This window comes from Phocoena phocoena, chromosome 9 (assembly GCF_963924675.1).
Source record: "Phocoena phocoena chromosome 9, mPhoPho1.1, whole genome shotgun sequence".
NCBI classification, from domain to species: domain Eukaryota; kingdom Metazoa; phylum Chordata; class Mammalia; order Artiodactyla; family Phocoenidae; genus Phocoena; species Phocoena phocoena.
The window spans coordinates 26,336,589-26,361,926 of record NC_089227.1 but is presented as its reverse complement, the minus strand read 5'-3'; the positions used below and the strand labels follow the sequence as shown (position 1 = coordinate 26,361,926).

General features: G+C 35.0%; 1 protein-coding gene across 1 annotated transcript in view; it reads left to right on the top strand.

The window, feature by feature from the left end:
- SEMA3E (semaphorin 3E) overlaps nucleotides 1-25,338 on the top strand; it is a 259,454-nt gene that overhangs the window by 208,842 nt on the left and 25,274 nt on the right. The window contains exons 5-12 of the mRNA XM_065883863.1: nucleotides 3,030-3,123; nucleotides 13,080-13,199; nucleotides 14,466-14,608; nucleotides 15,663-15,777; nucleotides 16,212-16,281; nucleotides 19,098-19,242; nucleotides 21,338-21,560; nucleotides 24,306-24,397. Coding sequence (XP_065739935.1) covers nucleotides 3,030-3,123; nucleotides 13,080-13,199; nucleotides 14,466-14,608; nucleotides 15,663-15,777; nucleotides 16,212-16,281; nucleotides 19,098-19,242; nucleotides 21,338-21,560; nucleotides 24,306-24,397 — 1,002 coding nt within the window. The remainder of the gene's footprint in view (nucleotides 1-3,029; nucleotides 3,124-13,079; nucleotides 13,200-14,465; nucleotides 14,609-15,662; nucleotides 15,778-16,211; nucleotides 16,282-19,097; nucleotides 19,243-21,337; nucleotides 21,561-24,305; nucleotides 24,398-25,338) is intronic.

Genomic DNA, 25,338 nt, shown 5'->3' with positions numbered 1-25,338 from the left:
CCTGGCTAATTCAGGGTAATATCCCCATCTGAATGTCCTTAACTTAATCACGTCTGAAAAGTCCGTTTTGCTATGCAAAGTGAGACATTCATAGGTTCCAGGCGTTAGGACATGAACATTTTGAGGCTCCATAATTATGCCTAGTATGGGAGCTATGACTCAATTAAGGCAAGGAGGTATTGAAGCATGTTGTAAATTGAGTGTGGTTTTAGGGATTCACTTACCATGAAATAAGGATTTCAAAAGGCATGGTAGAAAGGTTTTAGAGAAGCGATAAAATTAGATCAGAAATATGGTTTTAGTCGTCATCTTATCTCCAATAGAAGTTGCCTTTCTGACCTTGTTCGTCTTTCATGATTTGTTCAGTGGAAATCTCATACTTGTTATCAACAAAGATTGATGGGTTAAAAAGAGGAGTTTTGAGTACATTCGTGAAAGAGGCAAACTCGGGCTTCCCTGGTGGCACAGTGGTTAAAAATGTACCTGCCACTGCAGGGACATGGGTTCAAGCCCTGGTCCGGGAAGATCCCACATGCCGTGGAGCAACTGAGTCCGTGAGCCACAACTACTGAAGCCCGTGCACCTAGAGCCAGTGCTCTGCAACAAAGAGAAGCTACCTCAGTGAGAAGCCCGCAGACAGCAACGAAGACCCAATGCAGACCAAAATAAATTTTTTTTTTTTTTTTTTTTTTTTTTTTGCTGTACACGGGCCTCTCACTGTTGTGGCCTCTCCCATTGTGGAGCACAGGCTCCATATGCACAGGCTCAGCGGCCATGGCTCACAGGCCCAGCCACTCTGCGGCATGTGGGATCCTCCCGGACCGGGGCACGAACCCATGTCCCCTGCATCGGCAGGTGAACTCTCAACCACTGTGCCACCAGGGAAGCCCCCAAAAGTCTTGATTTAAGAAAGTAGTTCAGTATATTTCTTCAACTGCTTTCTATGAGCAAACATTTGGACGTTTGACTGTATTAGAGCAAGTATAGTATGTATACCCTACCTATTTTTACCAAATATTCTATAAAGTGGCAGTGACTAAAGGGGTAAACAAGTATTTCATTCATAGACTTGATCATTTCCTCCTCCATATAACAAACACTATGGATATGTTTGGCAAATTTAGATGAACCCCTTTCCTCTTAAGTATTAGCTGGGTAGACCAGTCATTCTAGCTCATTTCAACAAACATTTTCTTTTCATGTCATTGCAAATCTGTTGTCTGTGGGAAGCGAACACAAAAATGTTTCAAATTATTTACTGGCATTCTTTCTCTCTACTGATTCGTGTGAAGTGTATAAATAGATAAACTTTTTTTTTCTGGCTTAAAATATCAGCTTAGCCACACCTCTGGATTCAGAGGCCACATTTGTTCTCTAGGCTATGGTTCAGTTCCAAGAACAAGACTGGAGTTTTATAAGAGTCAGGTGAACTCTGCATTTACCAGAAAGGTCTTGAAATGGCAGGATCAAAATGGTGATTTTAGAGTATCATAGAGAGAAAGAGGAATGTGTGTTGGATAAGAATGGCAAGAAAAGGACGACATAGATAATGTGGAGTAAATAGGCTGTCTAGGAAAGTCCAGATCAAGTTCTAGAAAAGTGCATGCAACCCTTAAAGGTTCCTCAGGACTTTGGATTGTTTGCAGGTTCATTATTCACAGGTGGGCGGGACTACTTATAGATGCCACAGTGGGCAGTATTGACAATATTCTATTGCAAAGTGGGGGTTTTTTTCCGACAAAATATTCTATATTGATTTTTAATTTTTTTTTTTTTTGCGGTATGCGGGCTTCTCACTGCTGTGGCCTCTCCCGCTGCGGAGTGCAGGCTCTGGACGCACAGGCTCAGTGGCCATGGCTCACGGGCCCAGCCGCTCCGTGGCATGTGGGATCCTCCCAGACCAGGGTACGAACCTGTGCCCCCTGCAACGGCAGGCGGACTCTCAACCACTGCGCCACCAGGGAAGCCCCTCTATATTGATTTTTATTGTCACTTTTCCAGACTACTTTTTTTTTTTAACTGAAACCACTTATAACACACTTAATGGAGATTACTTGTAAAAATATCCATTAATGAGAATTTTGCAATCTGAGAACATTCAGAAAAAGTTCTGTGGTTATGTGATTGCAATAGGAACCAATAAAGTAGTAGTTTTTCATGGAAATGTTTATTTTCAAAATCTCATTTGTGGGGCTTCCCTGGTGGCGCAGTGGTTGAGAGTCTGCCTGGCGATGCAGGGGACACAGGTTCGTGCCCCGGTCTGGGAAGATCCCACATGCTGTGGAGCGGCTGGGCCTGTGAGCCATGGCCGCTGAGCCTGTGCATCCGGAGCCTGCGCTCCGCAACAGGAGAGGCCACAACAGTGAGAGGCCCGCGTACCACAAAAAAAAAAAAAAATCTCATTTGTGCAAAACCATACTGAAATATTGTTCATAATATGGCATCAACTTCTACATGATATCCCAGTAATTATTTATGCAGTAATCATTCTCTAAATTATTAAATATTAGATGTCTATACAAAGAATATACAATGAAGAATAAAAATAATTGGAAATAAATATTCCAAATTATTGATAGAAAATTTTATCATTTTCTTTTAGAGATTATTCAAAAAATCAATAATGGCCTTTGTGGAATAAATGCCCATTTCCATGTTTATCAGAGTCTCCTTTTTACTAACCTTTTTTTTTTTTTTTTTTTCAGCAAGTCTCCATTCATTTGGAATATTTAACTGACACATCTCAGAATAACTAATACTGGCTGATCAAGTGATTAAAAACTGCAAATTTCTTTCATTTCAGCACCTGCATCCTTTTTGAGAGAAGTGAGAAAACCCACATGGGCCTGAAAACCCACGTGTTTATTTATAAAATCCAGTTTGTTCCTAAGTAACTTGATGTTTCTCACTGGTGCCCTATTTACAATACCTGTTTTGTAAATAATCAAGGTTGAATGTATTTTTTCTGAGAAATTAAATTCTTATTAAAGTTGGCAAATACATAATGGTTTTTCTGGTTTTCTTTAAAGGATCCCCTTTTTCACCTGGAATCACACAGATCTGAGAGAGGAAGGGGCAGATGTCCTTTTGATGCCAGCTCCTCATTCATCTCCACTTTAATTGGTAATTATCATGGCTGCAGACATCAGGTGGTAGTCATATTGATTTCGAAACTTCAGGCAGATTCTTCCGTGTTTCTTCATATACATTGCTGTGTCATATCTATTTATTGGTGCTGGGAGCATGGATATTAAATTTCAAGCCATACTCACCTGAGCCAATTTTACTCTAAAATAAGTGCAGCTGCTATGAAGTATGGACGTCTCATCCAGAAAACACAAATTGTCCCTTAATACCTGATAGAAGGTATTTTGTATTATGTCATTTATTGTTCACAAAATGCAATTATGTAAATACTTTTTATAAAAATGTAGCTAGAGAAACCAAACTGTTTTAACATATGTTAATTCTTTATATATTAATTACTCTGTGACTTTAGGGGAACTTCTAATATTCTCTCCTTGGTGCCTTTCTCTGTGTCAGTAGAATTCAGCAGAGAGTCGTCTCAATTTGGAACTTCAAAGTCATTCCTGTTAATTTAAAATGTAAGCTGTAGAGGTTGAGTGGCTCAAGCTATGTCCACGTTGGCATAATAGAATAAGCTGGCCATGTCTGATCTGGATTTCAATTGGATTTCAATTAAATTAGACAAGATACATGAAAATCTCACTTAAATCTCAGAAAAATCCTTTTTCTTTAATACAGTTTGGGATTGAAAATGGAACACCCTTATCAAATACTCCAGCACTGCTATGGTACAGACAGCTGATTGAGTTGCCAAGTATAAAGTTGAAGGGAGCAATCCCTGGCACCTCACATAGGTGCTGTTATGAATCATTCTGTTTCCTCAGTGTTGAGAGGTTCTCATGGATATGTGGTACAGATGTACAAGCTTCTGTTATTACATTTGCAGCACTTAGAGTTATCTGCTACTATTAGGTCATCCTGTTTACAGAAAATGAAAACATGTAAAATAACATGTAGAGATTTCCTATCCTAAATAAGTGGGTAAAACTTAAAACTCCCCACTGATGAGTAATCAACATATCTTATGCTGGACTGAGAGTTGATGCAGATGTTCCTGTATATTCTAGAGACAACACGTTCCGTGAACTTATTCCAGACAGTTGATTCTGATGAGCCTTGCATCCGAGTTCCCACAGTCCCCTGTCGCAGTAATGGTACTCAGGTCCAAATAAGTAGAGCTTTTATATATACAGATATTTATTTGTAGAACAAAAATCTTACGTTAGCTCTAACCAGTAGGGAAGGTTTGATTTACTACAGCTTCATAATTTGAAAGTGCTTTAAGATGAGAATTTCACGTAGTGATTAGTTCTTTAGGAGCTTGAATAAAGAGATATTTTTAAAGAATATAAGATTTTTTTTTTTTTTTTGTGATACGTGGACCTCTCGCTGTTGTGGCCTCTCCTGTTGCGGAGCACAGGCTCCGGATGTGCAGGCTCAGCGGCCATGGCTCACGGACCCAGCCGTTCCGCGGCACGTGGGATCTTCCCGGACCGGGGCATGAACCCGTGTCCCCTGCATCGGCAGGCGGACTCTCAACCACTGCGCCACCAGGGAAGCCCAAGAATATAAGATTTTTAAGAAAATACTGTGATATCCTGAGTTCCGCTGCTCGCTCATATATGTGTGTGTGTAAACACAATATGAGGAGGGGAGATTTTAAATATGGAAATTGAGTTGCTTAAGTCAGTTTGGACTTAGTAGGAATCAGAACCTTAAGAATGCCACTTTTGGAGAATGCCAGATTCATAAATGTTAGAAATTCGTGGTAGATTGGCAGCATATGAGTTAAAATACATGCATTTGATAGACTCATACAATTTTTTTCTAATGTTTTTAGTGATTTTTGTGACTTCATAGATTTAAGATTTGAATATGTCTGGAAGAAGGAGACTGTCTTATCATCTTTCTTTTACCATACAATATATTGCACAGAAAAGGCCTCCTATAAATATCGACTGAATGAAATACTCCCTGAGCTTCCTAAACAAACAAACCAAAAATAAATTTGGGGATAATATTCACAAGAATATTATAAAAGGTATTGAAAGTCAAAAATTACACAGTAAACGCTACTTCTCTAGTATAATCCTAAGAAGATTGGAAGAGAACACCATTTATTTTGAACATTTCTTTTAATGGTTAAAAGTAATTTTTTTTAAGCCACTCACCACTCAGCCTCCTTGGAGCTTGTTTTTGCATGAAACCAGGAATTTGAAACTGAATTTTTTTTAAGAGGGGAAATATTACTGGAGGGACATTTCCAAGTGAATTTCATTGAACTTCCAAATCGAATTACACGACGCCAAAATGTGAAGTGCTTGCCATCTGGGTGACTGTTTCGCTTATTCAGAAAAGAAATCAAATCATCAGAGCCCTCCAAGCTAAACACAAAGGTTATAGAATAATCCCTGCAAAGAGCAGAAATAAAAATATAATTCTTCTCATTTATCCGCTAGCTTTCATCCCAAAGTACCTTTGAGATACCATTCACTTACTGTGGATATGCAGCAGCCACTAGGATGGAAATCTGATAACCTATGTGAGCCAGCAACTCTTTAAAAGACAGGAAGTAGAAATAATTCACCCAATTGAAAAAGCAGCAGGAATTTGGACTGGAAAAAATGGAGCTACCTGAGTTGGAATTTGGTAGGCTTGGTACAGCTTACTCTGACAGGAAAAGAATGCATTAATGTGGAATTTTATGACCACACATGTTCTCTGCCGATGGGTTAGGACAGGACTCCAGCAAAAAGGTGACCATCTTTAGACCATTTCTGCTTCTTTGTTACTTTGTTAATTATAGGTCACACTTAACTTTTAATACCTGTTCACATTAAGATTCACTTTCATCATTAAAAAAAAAAACCCATCAAATTTGTAACAATAGTCATAAAACTAACAAGGCCCCCAAAGAAAAAAACATGCTCACACATCTGAGAATTTCTTATAATAACTTTAGATACAAGTTTCATTTTATTTAACATAAATTCTGTTGACTTAAGATCACATGGAGTAAAAGCTTACTGAAAAACTAAGTAAAGAATAAATATTATTTGTTAGGTGAAAGAAAGGTTAATGAACACTTTTATAAAATTTATAGTCTAATTTAGAATGGAAATGTTAGTAACTGGCAATGATTCTGTGTGAAACAAGGTTTAAGGAGTAATAGCTCTTTATTGAGCTATGTTCTATATGTTCAGAAGCCAATCAAAATGAAATCATACATTAATTAGGTTTGCTCTTTAAATGTCACTTTGTATTAACAGAATTTACCTTGGTGGTATATAAATTCATATCACAGGTACAATATTTCTATATGTTTAACCACACTTTCCCTCTACAGTGATTACTAATATTACATTTAAAGTGGTCTTAAATAACTGGTTGAAGAATGCAAGACATTATAATCGGGTTTTAAAAACAGTTTTTTGAAACAATGAATTACTTAGTAAAATGAATTGCTGCATTACTTGTCTGTACCTTTCAAGTCAGCGAAAGTTACTTAGGACTTATCTTGCCACTAAAAATTATTAGGTTTGGTGGCCGGCCAAATAAAAATTCAGGAAGGGGCTTCCCTGGTGGCGCAGTGGTTGAGAGTCCGCCTGCCGATGCAGGGGACACGGGTTCGTGCCCCGGTCCGGGTAGATCCCACATGCCGCGGAGCAGCTAGGCCCGTGAGCCATGGCCGCTGAGCCTGCGCGTCGGAGCCTGTGCTCCGCAATGTGAGAGGCCCACGTACCGCAAAAAAAAAAAAAACAAAAAACAAAAAACCAGGAAATATTTTCTTTATGTCATATGTCATTTTGGTCAGGAAGGAAAAGTATTAGCTGACTTTTTTGCATCAGTTTACATTTGATATAATATTGCAGTATTCTTTTTATTAAGTTGATAGCACCTTCAGTAACTTTGGGATTTCTTTAATAGTTTGTCAGCTCAATTCTGTTGCTACTGTTTTAAAACGTTTCATTCTGACCCAGATTTTTATTACCAGTTCTAGGTGTAATTTAATACATACCATACCTAAAGTACTTAAGGTATGCTAATGTACATGTTACTGGTGTTTGGGGGAAAACCACTCTGATTTGTCAGGTACCTTTTCACACTTTGCTTTTGAAAGTGCTAGCTTTGTTGTTAGAATTTTTAGGATACTTTCAAGTTAAAGACTTACTGAATTTTATATCAACAAACAACCATGAATGAGGTATTTCATGGTCACCAAAATTTTCTTTCTGCCCTTTTCATGTCTTATGTTACATTTTACAGCAAATAAAACTACAAAAGTTTACAGCTGCTGAAATTTTCTTCCTGCACTTTTATTCATCATAATGAGACCTTTGTGAATATATCCCCTCATTACAGATTCTGTGAATTAAAGGTCAATGTCAGTTGAATGAAAGGGAGTCGGAATTCATGCAGGGAAAATTTAAGTGATTATCTCAAGCTCTAATACCATTAAAACTTTTTTTTAACAAATAAATGTTTCTATTAACTGTATATTCAAGGCAGAATTACAAATGAATAGTTCTGGCACAAAATAGGACTTCATAAATGTTAGAAAAATAAATGAAATCATCGAAATGAAGGTAAAGTGTATGTCTTTACAATGACAACCTCTATAAACATAAGTGAATGTGCTGGCTCGTTTCTTGAATTCGTCCCAACTGTGTAGAAACTTATGCCTTTAGCATGTTCCTGTACCTAAAGAATACGTGTAATTTCTTATCCAGGTTAAGACTGCTGTGCTTTGTCATTTGGCAGAATGCCAAGTATCCACATGCTTACTGTTGCTTCTGGCCATTAACTGCTAGTTGCTAATGAGCTATTTGAATACTTGCTTATGGTTTCCTCAAAAAAAGAAGAAAAAAAATGTCGTCTTCAATTCCCCATTGACATTCTCCCCCTTAGAAATCTGATTTGACCATGCTGGTAGCAATGTCACTTTTGCCACCAGGGAAACTCAGTACTGTCATGGATGCTAGCAAATGCAAATGAACAGATTCAGAACGCAGTTTTCTTTTTTCCTTCATACGTCAGAAACCACCTTCTTGACATTGATAGCTAATGCTAGCTATTTGCCAAAGCAAAAACAAACAGAAAGTCCAAACATAACATAACTAATAAAAGGACCTGCTTTTCCTGATTTCTTTCAGCATCCTACACAGACCATGAGTGTAAACTGGGAGGTTGGAACCTGTGGACCATTCTTATCCATCCTCATCCTCCCAAGTGCATTTTGTTTCTCGTTGCAATTATGCATGTAAGAATCACTCTGTGAAATAGTGCAAAAGTAGAATGATTTTCTAACAGAATGATACAGTTCAGTTATAAAATGAGGTAGTTAAATCCATCTTTAGCCATGTCTTTTCCATGAGACGAACATGTTTCACATTATTCAGATTTGTAGACATTTACAACATAAATAGGAAAAATGCTTGAGCAAGACTTAAGAAAATAAGAAGGGCATGAAAAACTGAATTTTTCTCACTAAACACTTAAAATCTGTATTTACAACATGGTGAGTAAAAACTCTAATCGATTAATAATACCATCTATGAACTAAGCTCTTGTTAAGGTTGATAAAATATTAAGGCAATGAAGTATGTTTCACTAAAACTTCAACTGGAGTTTGTATTGTAAAAAAAGGAGTTGTGTAGAAAAGTATTTTACTTATGCATTTTAACTTAGAATTATTCACAATGGGTTTGTTTTTGTATCGCCAAGGTCAAATGATTGTTTTATTTTCTTTCCTACAAACTAGTTGAGAGTAGACACAGTCTTTTGGGGCTGAAACTATTGGGGACAAATACTAGAAGAAGATAGAGTCCCTGTGTTCCTGGATTAAAATTATTAAATATAGTCTTTTTGAGGAACAAAGAACTCTGCTATTCATATAAATGCCAACAGTTTTTTCTTTCTTTTGATATTTTCTCCCTGAAGCATTTTTGAAAAATCAGAATCTTGTCCTGAGGTTTTTGTTTTTATTGTATTTCATAGTTTTTTAAAAAATTTAAACACTAAAAGTTTTAGATTTATTCACTTGTTAATTAACTCATTAGTGCCATTCTTTGATTCAACAAATGCTTATTGAACATTTTCTGTATTCCAGACGCTCTACAGGGTATTGGTGACAAAAGAATATAATAAGACACATCAAGAAGTCTGCATTCTAGTGAGGAATAATGTCAAACACAGGAGACAAACTATAGTAGGATGAGAAATATGATAGGCATGGGGGCTATGGTGGTACTAGGAGCTACTAAACTAACACAAGTTCGGTCAGGGAAAGCTTCATGGAGAAAGTGGGCCGTGGCCAGGTAAATGGGAGGTGAAGTGGGAGGGGGGGGGGAGGTGCAGAATTCCAGGCAAAGAACATACAAATCAACAAACGGGCAGCAGAGAGAACAGAAAAGCTTGGCAACCTCAGGAAATCACTTGTACACCTCTCTGATTGTCCAAATAACCGAGGCAGTGAGATTCCGAACAGTTTTGCCACAAGCAGTAGGTTTGGGGCTGGGGGCTTAGTTTGCCAGATTTCCAGTGCAGAATTGTTTCCACTCTTCTGGTATCTGTACACAGAGACTATTGTTGAGCATGACAATGATAAGTTACATTCACCTGTCAAAATACCCTGCAGATGTGTTTTATTTTTTAATGATAACCAACTAACATTAACATAACATCAGTTACCATCAGAAGCCAGTGCTATAACAATGAAACATATGGCATTTATATTCAGAATATCAAAATAGATACCAGTAAACTTTGTGACCAAGCTAATACATTTATTAAATATCATGTCTGTATAGACATAGAAAACTAAAAATTTGAGTAGTTCTGTTCTTATCATTGAAAATCTAAAACATATTTTACTATTTGTATGAAATTTTTTTTAATCCGTGAAAATATGAATTATCCAGATATTATTTTTTGCTCTATACAATACCAAAATATTGATTCACAAATTGTCTCTATACCAAATAGTTATAATTTTAAAGTTTTCAACTAGAAACTATGTACTTGCCATAAATAATATCAATTATAATAATGTTGATTATTTTTGCTCATTTAATTACTATTAGTTAACTTTGTGCCTAAAGCTTTATTCTCATTATTTTTCATTAAAGTGTTTATTTTTTCTTAGGAAAGTATGTTACGAAACATCATTATTATCTATTACTATAAATTTATTTTGTTCTTCACACTGATAATAAAATATGAAAGAATCTTCCCCTTCTGAGGAAAATCTAATGTTTCCAACAGGAACACAGTTGGTTCAGTTTACATAGCATATAGTTTTTACCACCTGTCTAGTAGCTTCTTTGAAGTTTAAGTCATACAGTTCATATTGTATTATTTGAATTGTTCACAAACCATTTTCTTTTATCTGGATACAAAAAGGGAAATTGGGTAAATTTGGTACTATATCATCTTTTCCTTTTTGCAGATAACCTGCCCTGGATGTATATTTGGTATCGTATGGCTCCATCTAGTGGCTGCAAGAGGAACTTTTTTGTTAAAGTTGTAGAATTGATTACAAGTAGAATTTGGAAACAGTGTTCAAATTGGGATAAGTGCAAGAAAATCGATGTGAACTAAAAGAAAGATTATTTTTCCAAAGTAATATTTTCAGATATAAAAGTTCTGTAAATATTTTAGGAAATTGAATTACATTAAATATGAAAAACTTAAGAAATATAAAACTCATGATTTTAAAGAAATCTTTTTTTTGTACCCATTATGAATGAAACATTCAGTCCAGTCCATATTAGAAAAATAAGTTCTGTTTAGGACAGTTTTACAAAATGGCCTTTTTATTTTATTACTGTATTTTATTGAAGTACAGTTGATTTACATATATATATTCTTTTTCAGATTCTTTTCCATTATAGGTTATTACAAGATATTGATAATAGTTCCCTGTGCTATACAGTAGATCCTTGTTGTTTATCCATTTTATGTATAGTAGTATGTATCTATTAATCCCAGATTCCCAATTTATTCCACCCTTCCCTTTCTCCTTTGGTAACCATAAGTTTGTTTTCTATGTCTGTGGGTCTATTTCTGTTTTGTAAATAAGTTCATTTGTATCATTTTTTTTTAGATTCCACATGTAAGTGATAACACATGATATTTCTTTCTGTGTCTGACTTACTTCACTTAGCATGAAAATCTCCAGGTCCATCCATGTAAGATGGCCTTTATATTTTTATGGAAACTGTAACCAAGTACAATAATTTTTTAAAATTTCAGAATAACCCTTGCTCTGGTGGTTCAATAGTCAAGTAACTCTTGTGCGTGAACTCGTTCATTTCTGCCATAGAGTTGATGATCTCCAGGGCCTTTTGATGAATTCAGCATGACTCTCTTTTATCTATGTTCAAGTAGTACAGACTGAACCCCACATATGGTTCATATCCCTAACCACTGAATACATTTTATCCCAAAATACTCTTTTTCCACATGGATATAAAACTTCTGGTGAAGACAGCGCTGATTGAATTTGATACAAATTATGTTGTTCTTCCCCCCTTCTAGTTTCAAAGAATATGCTTAAATAAGAGTTCTGATATAACTCTTCTCTACCAAATTTTATTTTCTTAAGTCAGGAAATAAAGCATCTTTATTTTTTAGTTTTTGTTATTTTCCTTATCATATTTCTCATTCAGCATGTATTGAATATACAGGATGAACTAAACAAATACAGCTTCTTTTTTAATTTGTTGTCCTGAAAATTTTCAAATATAAAGAAAAATTGAAAGAGGAATAAAAAAGTTATAGCATTTACCTTGGCCCACCAACTGTTAATATTCTACCACATTTGCCTCTGTCTCTCCTGTCTCTCTCTCTCTTTCTCACTTATTATAATATATATAGTTTAAAAGTGAATTCCTTTGCGAAGGACCTGAATTTTATTTGTTTGTATCTTGTATAGTTTTTAAGTATCCATAGTGGGTTTTGTGAACCAAAAAAACCATTTATGGTTACTTGTCTTTTTGTAAATGAAGAATAGTTTATTATAGTAACATTTATCAAAACTTAGTTTTCTTGTTTTTAAATTCAATTTATAGCTCACTTTTCTTTTTCTAAATCTAAATCTAACAAAAGCAATCATCTTTACTTTTGAAAAATTGTTAGTTATCTCAAGGTGGAAATAAACTTCCTACAGTGATCCTATTTACAACTCAGTTGATTACTTTCTCAAATTTTAAACCATACAAATATATTTACTCTGTTCAAGTTTTTTTAAAGTTTTAAAGACCTTACCTTAGAGAAAACCCTTCATAAATACCGAAACAATTTTTAAATCTAATCAATAAAATTTATAAATACGACACTCAAGTTTTGTTGCAGCTAACTTCATTCGTTCTGTTGACTGCCTGATTAAATTATGAGCTCTTTCTGTCGTTTCTGTGTAAATAAGCCACACACTTACAAATTAAATGACAACTAATTGGGTCATATACAGCTTTGTCAGACTTTGTGGTTCCTGCCTTAAAATCATGTCGATGGAAGCAAGTTCTTACTACAAGAAGAATTTGAGTTAGCTGACTCACATATAATACCAGTCCTAATACTAATACCAATACCAATACTAATACCCTGATGATATGAAGGTTAAAAGAAGTTTATTAAAATACCATAAAGCCAGGTTATTTATCAAATACTCATGTAGGCCTTAGTATATACCAGCTACTCTTCTAAATGCTTTACTCTTAACAACACTTCTGAGTTCTAGTCCCTTATTTGTAAATGTGGAAACTGAGGTGCAGAGAAGTCAAGCAATTTGCCCAAGTTCACACATCTAGTAAGTGGAAGAGTCACAGTTCAAACCCTGGCCATCTGACTGTACCATATATGCTCTTAGCAGTAGTATCTGTTTAATTAGGCCGTATACACGGGAAACCTGGATGTGTGTATTGTAACTGTAGTTTTATACATTGTCATCAGACCCAGAAACGAATACTGACTTCTCTGATGTTTTCCTGCAGGTAGTGAATTGTTTGCTGGACTCTACAGTGACTACTGGGGCAGAGACGCTGCCATTTTCAGGAGCCTGGGGCGACTGGCTCATATCCGCACTGAACACGATGACGAGCGCCTGTTGAAAGGTAGGATTGAGGAGAAAAGCATATGTAAATCAGAACGGAAAGCGAGTCCAGAGCTCTTGGGAAACTTGCCATTTTGATAACGATAACAATACAAATGTAATGTATAGTTTTCACAAATTTCAGGGGTTTTTTCCTTAGCAATATTCCCGAATTAAAATGTTATATATGATATATGTATATCATTTTATAGCAGAGTGGATCCGCTTTAGTATACAACCAGATTACCCTCATAGCAATAGTTAGAAATCAAGACTTAAATGAACAAGACAAATATATGAAAAGTGAAAACCCCTTTCATCCAATATGTTGCCTTGTTTTCTCTTGTCAGTTGGTATAATTTTGCATGAATTGATTGCTTTGCTTTGCTTGTTTTAATAGGATCACATTGTACTTGAGAGACAAATGAAATTCTAAGAGAGTCACTCGGCATTCATTTACATAGAATCCTTTGTAAGGAATCATGTGTACATTTTGGCACATTGGTATATCTAGGGGCTAAAATCATTTTATAGTGAGTGGTTTCATCATTTTCAGCCTTTTTATTAAGCTTTAGAGTGCATAATCATTATTGGCAGCATTTTATCATTAAAATATTTGACATTCCGTATCAGTCAAAGGTCATTCCCTCAGATCCCTTTGATTACAAATACAAAAACTTAAACTGGTCTTCCATGAGCTGGACTGACAGATAATTTATGAATTAAAAAAATAATGATAGACTTCTTTACTAAAATATTTTACATATATTGAGTTTAATATATGCCTCCCATATATACATGGGAGGAAATTCATGGAGATTATTATCATGCTGCTCTTAATCTGTTCTTCTTTGAATTCATTTCAGGTCTATAATGTATGCTATTTGAAATTGATTTATTTCCCTCCAACTCAGTTAAATTTTAAATACCCTAACATTTCTTAAAAATTGTTGATTTGGGGCTTCCCTGGTGGCGCAGTGGTTGAGAGTCCGCCTGCCGATGCAGGGGACACGGATTCGTGCCCCGGTCCGGGAAGATCCCACATGCCGCGGAGCGGCTGGGCCCGTGAGCCATGGCCGCTGAGCCTGCGCATCCGGAGCCTGTGCTCCGCAAAGGGAGAGGCCACAACTGTGAGAGGCCCGCGTACTGCAAAAAAAAATTGTTGATTTGCACAGAATATGGAGATAGCTACATGATTTTAATGTTTAGTACAAAATTTCAAGGGAAATATATTAACTTACTTTGTTGTAACAGTTACTACATTTTCATCTGTTTTTTACTTCTCTAGAACCAAAATTTGTAGGTTCGTACATGATCCCTGACAATGAAGACCGAGATGACAACAAAGTGTATTTCTTTTTTACGGAGAAGGCCCTGGAGGCAGAAAACAATGCCCAGGCAATTTACACCAGAGTGGGGCGACTCTGCGTGGTGAGGACTGCCTTCCTCTCTCACTAAGCTTGCCTAACTCGCAATTTATGGTCAGGCCTTTGTTCATTTTATAGTAGGTTTCTACTGTAAAATATTTTCTTCTATTCTCTTATGCTCCCTAAAATTGGTATTTACTATCTAGTCTTCAGACTTCGTATCTACTGAAAGTTTAATCTGAAAAGAGCTTTGCATTTTGTGTGATTTTCTCCATTTTCAAAGCCCTACTAAGAAATGGCCTATAATTAGGCTATACTCCTTCCTACACAGAAGTTTGAGCTCCATTTTAAAAAGTTAATTTCACCAAAATCTTGCAAGTTTCTTTAATCCACATTCTAAATAATTTACATAAGCATGTTTCAACAATTCAGATGGTTGATTCTGTAGGAAAAACATATATAGTTTTGTTGGGCATAGTCCGATAGGTTGTTTTCTGAACATTCAGAACCAACCGCGGTTGAGAGAATGCTGATAGTGTTATAAATGTGAAGTTATTTTGATATTTAAGAAGATACTTGAATAAATTTAAGAAGATGTTTATACGTATGTTCAGTATATATGTATGTGTATATATATTCACATATACACACACACGTATTTTATGTATGTGTGCAAATATGTATGCCTGTTATGTGTATGTGTGCTTGTGTGTTAGTATTTCAAGCCTCTTTCCCTAAAATAAGAAAAAGAAGTGGATGCTTCTGTACTTCTGAGATAAGCAGATTATTTATCAATAAAATAATAATAAACATTACTGTATCATAAAGCTTACTACTTTATTTAGGAAAGTGTACTCTACTCTCTACTAACGTTGTTTAATACCTGGAAACTGTATTTAATGGGCCAGGGGGAAAGTACACTGACAAGGCAGAATGTGCAAACCTAAAGAAAAAGTTGATGGGGCATTGCATCTTTAATATTATTTGAAGATTATGCTCAAATTTTCACATTAAATAAAAGAACTGTAACTCTTGCCATCTGCAGGTTTAATGGTACAAAATCTGTTGTTGATAAAAGTTCTCTGGGTACCCATTTACCTGCTTTCTGTTTTTTACAGAACGATGTAGGAGGACAGAGAATCCTAGTGAACAAGTGGAGTACTTTCCTGAAAGCTAGACTGGTGTGCTCAGTACCAGGAATGAATGGAATTGATACATATTTTGATGAATTAGGTAAATATTATTGGGAGAGCTAAATTTTCCTCTTCGATATATATGCTTCTTTATGTAACTCTCACTGTTTCTAGCACATATGGAAAATTTGCTTTCTGCAGTAATTGACTTCTGTCTAACTTGGAGCAAGTTTCTATTCTTTTCATCTTGGCCAGGTCCACGTATGGAGACAAGGGAGTTGTGGGAACAGAAGGACCCCTCTTGTTAGTTCAGAGTCGGCGCCTCTAGTTTCCTCCGTGAGGCCCAACTCACAGTCATCTTGAACGGTCATCAGTCTCACTATGTTGTGATTTGGTCATTGTTATATGACTGTATATGGAAATTTATATCTTAAAATCTATCATGGGTTCTAAACTATTTTATGACAGTATATTTTCTTCACATGCAACGAGGGCTAAACATATTAAGTAACATAATGGTCTTTAATGTTTCAGAGGATGTTTTTTTGCTGCATACCAGAGATCATAAGAACCCAGTGATATTTGGACTCTTCAACACTACCAGGTGAGAAATTTATATGGCCAGTCAAAAAACATCATGAAACAAAGGATGCCAAACCCCTTCACCGTATATGCAATTGAAAATACTACTGACCAATGAGTTGTTCTCACTTTCTGTACTTTATAAGTCACCAATTTCTCTTCGTTCTCCTGTGTTTGCAGTTGTACTTTGATGTTTAAAGCCACAATCTCAATCCAGATCCTTATTTGTTTTTGTTTGAAGTGCCAGCGTCCTCCTATGCTCAATGTCCTAAGTTCTTCCCTCTCTGATCTACAACAGAATGATTTTTTTTTTCTCATACAGTTTTTAAGGTACTAGTTCCATGCTATAGAGTCTAGGATAATTCTTTCAATCATCATATACAATTGTCCAAGTCAGGCTTTCAAGGCTCTCTATCAAGTATTCCCCATTCAGGATTGAAAGTTTTTCCTCTAAATTCCCACAAACTCTGCTTTTGACAAGATAATACCTTGTCAGAATCCCAGTCTCTGCTTTCCCCGTGACTGTGATTTTATTTATCTACTTTCTCTTCTAACGCTGATTTATATCAGTTTTTCCAATACTTGTCAATTGCCGTCTTCATGAAACACTCCTTGATTCCTTAATCACAGAGCACTTGGCTCACTCCTTTACTCTGGTTGTCTTGGTCCTATGTAGATTCTTAGAGAACACACATTTATGATTTACCCTCTGAGTTTTAAATTTTAAAAAGGTGCTCAAGTTTAGGGCTTATGATCTAGTACTTTTCTCTTTTATGCTTTTGTATTTTGTATCCATTGAAGAGTGCTGGAAAAATGAATCAGATATTTCGTGTGTTGATACATGAATGAAAAAATGTTATTAGAATCAGTTTGGGTTGAAAGTTTATATATATAATTTCCTGAGTGTCTTTCCAAATAAGGCAGAGTGGAGATGATATGACTGGAATGAGAAATAAAGAATATACTTCAGTTCTCTTGACAGGAAAAGAATGGTATTACTCAATTCCTCGTTTGCATTGCATTGGCCTTAAACTGTTCTATAGTCATGTATACCTTGTTTGCTTAGGATCTCTCCACATAGCTTTTGTTTACTTTTTCAGCAGGTAGTTTATTACGCTCACTTTGAAAAAAAAATAATAAAGCTCTTTCGGTAAGTATCCTGCTATTGTAAGGAGACCTTTTCTTCATCACGGAAACATGGAAACAGTTTTGCTATCAGTTATTCCTTGATGCAAGGAGATGTTGATGTAGATTGGTAGCTATTACAGTCCATGGAAAATCCCTAACTTCTTTTTACACTTCATCTTCTGCCTTAAGCCAGTGAAGAATTTATACACTGCATGATAAATCCACGGCTTTATATGATAAATGTAAGCTATAGGATAATCAGTATAGATTTTGTTATGGGTTATAATGATCAGTTTATAAGCTGCTTTCATAAATGATAGCATAATGGATCTGTCTGAGATTTCAAAGGCAAGACATTATTTTCTTCCATAATTTCAATCTTGACTGTTCAATTTATACATAATTGTGAGAAAAAGGCTTGCCAGCTGTTACCTGACGTAAAGGTTGATATCGTAGCATGGTGATCAAAGGTTTATTGCCATGTTAGATGAAAGACTATCTCTGGTTTTCTCACTGTTGCAGGCATTTCCAGTTGCTTCAAGGTGTGTTATAAGATGTGTGAATTGATGTCCTCAGACAGTAACATAACTGCCGTTCTACAGGTGTCTCAGAATGTAGGAAATGTTACACTTACAAAAAATTTTGCAAAGCACTTTCCCAAACTAATTATTTTAATTCTCACAATAAGGAGGCTAGGGAAGTGTTAGAATTCATTCAGATTATGCCAAATTAAGAAATGCAGCCAGATCTTTAAAACAAATCATTCTAAAATGTCCTTTTGCAGAATCTTATGCCCCCAATAAAGCTTGCTGTAGTTAGTCAACTACTGTCTTTATCTGCGACAAGTAGAAATTTTTATCAAAAAAATAATTTCAGTTGCTAGTAGTTCTGCAGGTAAAGAATCCGAGTTTTTTAGAATGTAAGTCTTATTCTCAAAATTAATCTGGTGCATCCCAGTAAACCTTTCCAATGTAGCACTGTTTTCAGTGACCTGAAGGAAGGAATATACAGCAGGCTTATAAATGTTTCTGTGACCCCAAGCTAAAGAATGAAACAAAGCCCCAAATTTTCTTTAGACTTTAAATTGTTCTTCAAATCATATACACTAAGAGAAGTAATAAAAGTTGAATAAAATTTATAGCAATATTAACAGCATGGTGAATAGGAAAACACTGTCTACTTGGAAGAGAGGACAACGTACAAGGAGATAAAGCCTTCCTCAACTTGGGAATGAATCTTTAAAATATTAAGGCCAAATCTTAATAAAAAATATAAAAACACAAAAGAATCTGAAAAAGAATATGTGTATATATATATATATGTATATATGTGTGTGTGTGTGTGTGTGTGTATATATGAAAAACTGAATCACTGTGCTGTACACCTGAACCTAACACAGTGTTGTAAATCAACTATACTTCAGTAAAAAAATAAGATTTAACTGGAAAAAAATGAAGTGACACAACTGCTTTTGTGATTCTAACAATGTCATTTTCAATTTATTATAATAAATAGGCAAAAAATGGTAAATTTTGGAGTTTCCATACTTGAAATATTGCAGTAGTTAATATCTCTAGAATATCCTGTGCTTAAGAGATTGCAAGTCTTTTATCCAAAAGACTTCATCCTTATCTATGTTGTCTGCGGGGCTTGACTCGGTGACCTCCTAGTCTGTTCCAGAATAGTAACTTATCTTTTTTTTTTTTTTAGTAATATATTTAGAGGGCATGCTATATGTGTCTATCACATGTCCAGTATCCGGGCAGCCTTTAATGGACCGTATGCACATAAGGAAGGACCTGAATACCACTGGTCACTCTATGAAGGAAAAGTCCCTTATCCAAGACCTGGTTCTGTAAGTTTAGGCGTTTAACAAAGTCTTCTTATTTTTTAAAGACTCTTTTAGTAATATTCTATTCATTGTTTCAGATGCTTTACTAAATTAGCGTGAAATAGTTAAATTCAGTACCTACAAATATGTTTGATTACTTGCAAGGTAAAGAAATATTACTTCTTACATCAAGATGTATGCTTGTTATTTAATGAAAAGAATATAATTTAATGAAAAGAATATAATCTAGCATTATAGACTATATATTATTGTTGATATTTTAGCTCTCTATGTAGCTCTCACTAAAATTTTATTTTTAAGGGTACTGGTGAATACAGAAGTATCCAGGAGATGGATATAGCATTATATTCCTCTCAGCCTCTTCAGAAGAATTAGTGCCACGTGTGATTTCCATGCAAGAGAATGTTACCAAATTTTTATTATAATATTTGAGTCAGGCTCTCAGTTCCCTAGGCCACATTTTCTCCCTACTTCTCACTTTAACGTGTCAAGAGGAAGCTTTTTCTCTGGCTCTTCAGAATTTTGAGCACCCCATTTGCCATCCTTGCTGGCCTTGTGGAAGAAAAGTGACAATACAGCTAGCTGTGTTGCTAGAGAATAAGGAGTTGCACCATTTGCCTCTTAACTGATACTACTAAGATCCTCCCTAACTAGCCATTCAAACCTTGTGCTTTTAATGGCACACGCGATGATGATTATGATGAGGATGATTTTGTATCATATGTCCCGTGCACGACTAGATTGGGAAAGTGTAGCATCATTGTATCTGCTGTCCATGGAGAACAAATACTGAACTTGTCATGCAAGTCACGGTCTACACTATTATGAGCAGCTGGTGAAAACCCAACGCTAGGCTGATTCCACAAGTGCTTGCAAGTCGAGTAGAAACCATTTTTGCAGAGCCAAAATTCAAAGTGGAAACAAAGCTTACCTACGTTAACAAGTGTGAGGCTTTACCATTTCAATCACTCTCTCTCACTAGCTTAAAATTATTACTTCCAGGAAGACATAAAGTATATTTGATTTCACTCTATTGATTGAAATTACAATTTAAATGGAGAAAACCCACTCCTGTGGCTTTTGCTTCCAGGCTGGTCCAAAACGTTTCCAATTATATATCATGAAAGTACACTCAAGTGAAAAATTCATGCCAAATTAAGAAATATGGCCCAAATTTTTAAAACAAACCATGAAAAATGCCCTCTTTGCAGAATCTGATTACTAAACTACTGTATTTATACTCTGAAGTAGAAAATTTTTATCAAGGTCATCATTGCAATTGCTGCTGGTTCTGGAGGAAAATATGTGAAATGAGGGAGCGCTTGATAACAAGCATGAATCAACGCAGTTAAAGGTATTCCAAGAAGTAACTTAGGTACCGTTGAACATTTATTTTTAGAGTCAGTGATTTAAGAATTGAGACATGTTATGGCAAATATTTCTTGTTTTCTCAATTTATTGGGTCTAATTCATACAAAAATAATATAAATTCATACAGATTACAGTAGAACAGAGAGGGTTTTTTCCTTATTTAACAACGACGGAATTTGAATAGGTTTCAATGTTACAGCACTAAAATTCTGTAGTCAGTGAGCCAATTGGAACCATCACCAGTCACAGTGTCAATAATGGGAAAGCTGTTGTGCGGTTGTGATTCTGAATTTGGGGGGAAGATTTAGCACAGTAAAGGGTCTCTTTGTTTTGCTATAAACCATATATTGTTCATAGCAAATTAAAATTTAATTTACAAATATGAAAAATAAATTTTAGAAGCAGGAAAAATAATTAGAATATTTATAATGTTATACGTTTGTATTACCTCCAGACTATACCAGTATTACATATACTTTACTTTTTCAGTACTTCGCTACTATCTGTCTGTTTCTACTGCTGCATGTTTGAAATAATTCAGTCTCTCTATGCAATTTTTAATGCAGATTTTATTTCTGTAATGAAGAATATATGGTTACTAAATATTGCTAAATGCACAGTTGATTAACTGAACATACCCAGTTTTTGTAATTTTTTTCATAATTGAGTATAAATTTGCTCTTTAGATTTCAGGGGGAAAAAATTCTCTCATGCGTTTGTATTTCAGTGTGCCAGCAAAGTGAATGGAGGGAGGTACGGAACCACCAAAGACTACCCCGATGATGCCATCAGATTTGCAAGAAGCCATCCACTTATGCACCAGCCCATAAAACCTGCCCATAAAAAACCAATACTGGTGAAAACAGATGGAAAGTATAACCTGAAACAAATAGCAGTGGATCGAGTGGAAGCCGAGGATGGCCAATATGATGTCTTGTTCATTGGGACAGGTAAAGAGATTAGAGAGTACTCAGAGAGACATTTAAATTGAACCTTAAAATCAATAACATTATTACATTAAAAAAAACACCACCTATCAACAAAACCCTGGTTGACCCATTGGCTCATTTACGTACTACCTGTCTACTGCAATGGAAGAGAAGATTTGGGGTAGTTACAGCACATAATTCCTGACACATGGTCAATACTTAATACATTTGAACAAATGAATACATAAAGTAACGAGTAATTGATGTTAACAAACAATTAACAATGTTGGTTCCAAAAAGAACTCACAGAGGAAGTAGGGTGCCATACAAGGATATCCTGTTACTCCCCCAGGTCCACTGCCACCTTTGGCTGCTCAGCAAGGTCTCAAGATTTTTCAGTCTTTAGGTGAGGTTTAGGTAATTTCACCTAAATCTGTAATCTCAACGATGCTTATCAGGCCCCATCAGAAGTCAACCATGTGTCCCAAACAAGCCAAGCGTTACACATAATGGAGATAAAATTTTAGACCAAAGCTATAATATCCTGCATTAATAAAACAAAGTGTAATAAATATGCTAAAAGTGAATATTTCAAATAAATTTGTAATTTCAGTTAATGCTGTGCATTAGATCTAGCTTGTGGAAGAGAACTTGCAATCTTTTAGCATCCAGGGTAATATGTATCAAATTCTGTCAAGTACTTTAAAATCATATAGTCATTTAAAGAATCTTTAAAATGATCATTTCTTTTTTTTCATATGCATCATGGTAATTGCTACAGCAGATCCTATTTAGAAGAGGAAACATTCTACCATACTTAACTTTAATCATTGACGTTTTCTAAAGAGACATTGCATATGCCCAAATCAAGAATTAGGATATAGCATTAATATTGGTGCTTGAGTTTTTCCAGTCATGCTTTCTGAAAAAGCAAAGATTTAAGTAAGGAGATATTCATCGGATTTCCAGAAATTGATCTCTGGTGCAGGCTGTATTTTATTCATTTATTTTAGGAGGTCAGTAATGTGCTCTACACTGTGGGTTCAAGATCAACAAAGCATCAGATTTCTTTAACAAAGTTAAAGTTACCTGGCCATGAATTCACTTATAGTGATGTCCAACAGAGTTTAAAAAAAAAAAAAAAAGAATTCCATAAGCAAGAGTAATATTTGATAAAATTAATCATAGAAAAAAGTATGTTATTTTTAAATGAGAAGTCATATATAAGTCCAAGAATGTTTTCAGAAATACTTGTTTATTAGATTGACCAAAGCTATTTGAGAGAATTCCAGAAATATCAGGTATGTACTTACACTCTCTTGTAACCTATGTTTAACGTAAAGATATTGTTATATTGAACCACAGCTTTTCAGCACAAAGAACATATTTGATAAATGTGTGATGAGTACAGCATTGGAAAATCCCACAAAATAGTTATTTTTCCCCAAATTTACCAGACACTTGCTTTAATGCTATATAGTCCTTATTGCAAAATCACTGGTTGCAAACTGATAATTTGAGTTTCATCTTTGCTTTTTACTTGATATAATAATTGTGGGATATTTATAATGTGTGCTTGATATGATAATTTTGGTTCCTTTTAATGTATGATACAGGTAATTGTTATTAGTTTTATTTTAATCAAATTTTATTAACCCAACCGCAAGATTTCATAATTTTTAAACAAATTGCTTAAATACCATAGAAACTCTTGGATCAGAACCTCCAACGTGCTTTTTTTCCCTAAGTTATTTCTAGCCACTACACCAAATCTTTCTTACAAGCAAATTAGCGTCTTATCAAATTTTTCATTGGAAATAACAAGGTCAGAATATCAGAAATAATAAAAATAATGAGCTTTAAAAGGTGAATATAAATTTATAAAATTATTGATAATTGTGGAAGCTAAATGGTTTGTACAGGAGGACTCATTATACTATTCTCTCAATAGCGTATGCTTGAAATTTTTATTAAAAGTGTATATAACCAAATTTGTGGTTACTGGAGGTGAGGGGTGGGAGAATTGGATGAAGGTTGTCAAAGTTACATACTTCCAGTTATGAGATAAATAAGTACTAAGGATATAATGTACACCATGATTAATGTAATTAACGGTGCTGTATGTTACATGAAACTTTTTAAGAGAGTAAATTCTAAGAGTTCTCATCACAAGGAAAAAAATTGTTTTTATTTTGTGTCTATATGAGATGATGGATGTTCACTTATTGTGATAATCATTTCATGATGTATGTAAGTCAAATAATTATGCTGTATACCTTAAACTTATACAGTGCTGTATGTAAATTATATCTCATTAAAACTGGAAGGAAAAAATAAAGTATATATAGATATAAACATGTTCTATCTATCTATCTGTCTATCTATATAAATTTCCATAATGCGTTGCTTGGAAGGTTCCATAAGATTAAAGGTATAGTTTCTTACAGGGAAGGTAGCTTTAGGTAAAAAGTTTTCTTTCATCATACATCACAGAAGAAGCTAGAATAATTTGCCATCTGTCTTATATTTCATTAATTCCAAAAGACATTTTGATTTCTGAACCTTTAACTGGATTTTTGAATCAAATTTTTGAAATAATGAATATGAATATGTAAGTAGTCATATTGTTTTCACCAGCAATGATTAAATGTTTTATACATCTAGATTTCAAATCTTATTTGAATTTATGGTCTCTCCATTGTTTTCAATTGTTTGAAAACCAGGTTGTGACAAAGCTTCTAGTTTATCTCTTTTGTTTTCTCACAGATAATGGAATTGTGCTGAAAGTAATCACGATTTACAACCAAGAAACAGAATCAATGGAAGAAGTAATTCTAGAAGAACTTCAGATATTCAAGGTATTTTTAGTGAAAAATATAGCCAACATTTATGTATTACAGATAGTTTTTTTCTAACAGGTATATTGTGAAGTCTGAGTGAATTGAAGAATGATTTAAAATTCTGATACATCTATTTGATTCTCATAGACTGTTCAGATGAAGAGGCCAGTATTTACCAAGCATGAAAAGAATTTCATTATATGAACTGTGACATAAAGAAATGACACTTATCCCACAAGTGAATTCTAGAATCATTATTGCAATGTATCATCTTGAACAAATGTACTATCGATATAGACAGTTAAAAAATAGCAGTAGATTTCATGTTGTGGACTTCGTGGTATGGTGAGTAGACTGCTTTTTTATGGCATGCACTTTACACAGAGAATTTACCAAAAGAGAGAAAACTACAAAACGATAATGGAAAGATTAGACATGACGTAAACAATTGTACATATTGACACACACACACACACACACACAGTAAGTCTCAACATTTGTGGCACTTACCGTCTTTGAAGTCACCCTGAACGCCGAATTAATTAGTAATCATTGCTCCTAGGGGAGATACAGGGTTAAGTTCCTGAGAGTCTCTAGTCACGACATTTTGGTCAACTTATCAATCCATAACCTTGTTTTATGTGTGTTTCTGTTTAAAGACACCTTAGTTAGTATACATAGTTGATTACTTAACGTTGAACTTATGGCTAACAGCACTATAACTAATGCCTGAACAAGGCTTATTTAAAACATGTTTTCTTCATAAGGCACATCAGAGTCTTTTGGAGCCTAGGAACACGAGCCAGCACTTCAGCACTATGCTTAGGGGCCTTCTAATCAACACAATCACTAACAAAAAGCACAACAGTATGAAAATGGGGCACTAAATAGACCATGCAAAGGATACCTGTTTACAGTATGAGAGCTGAAACAAGAAGGCAGGGTATCACCTTGACCGA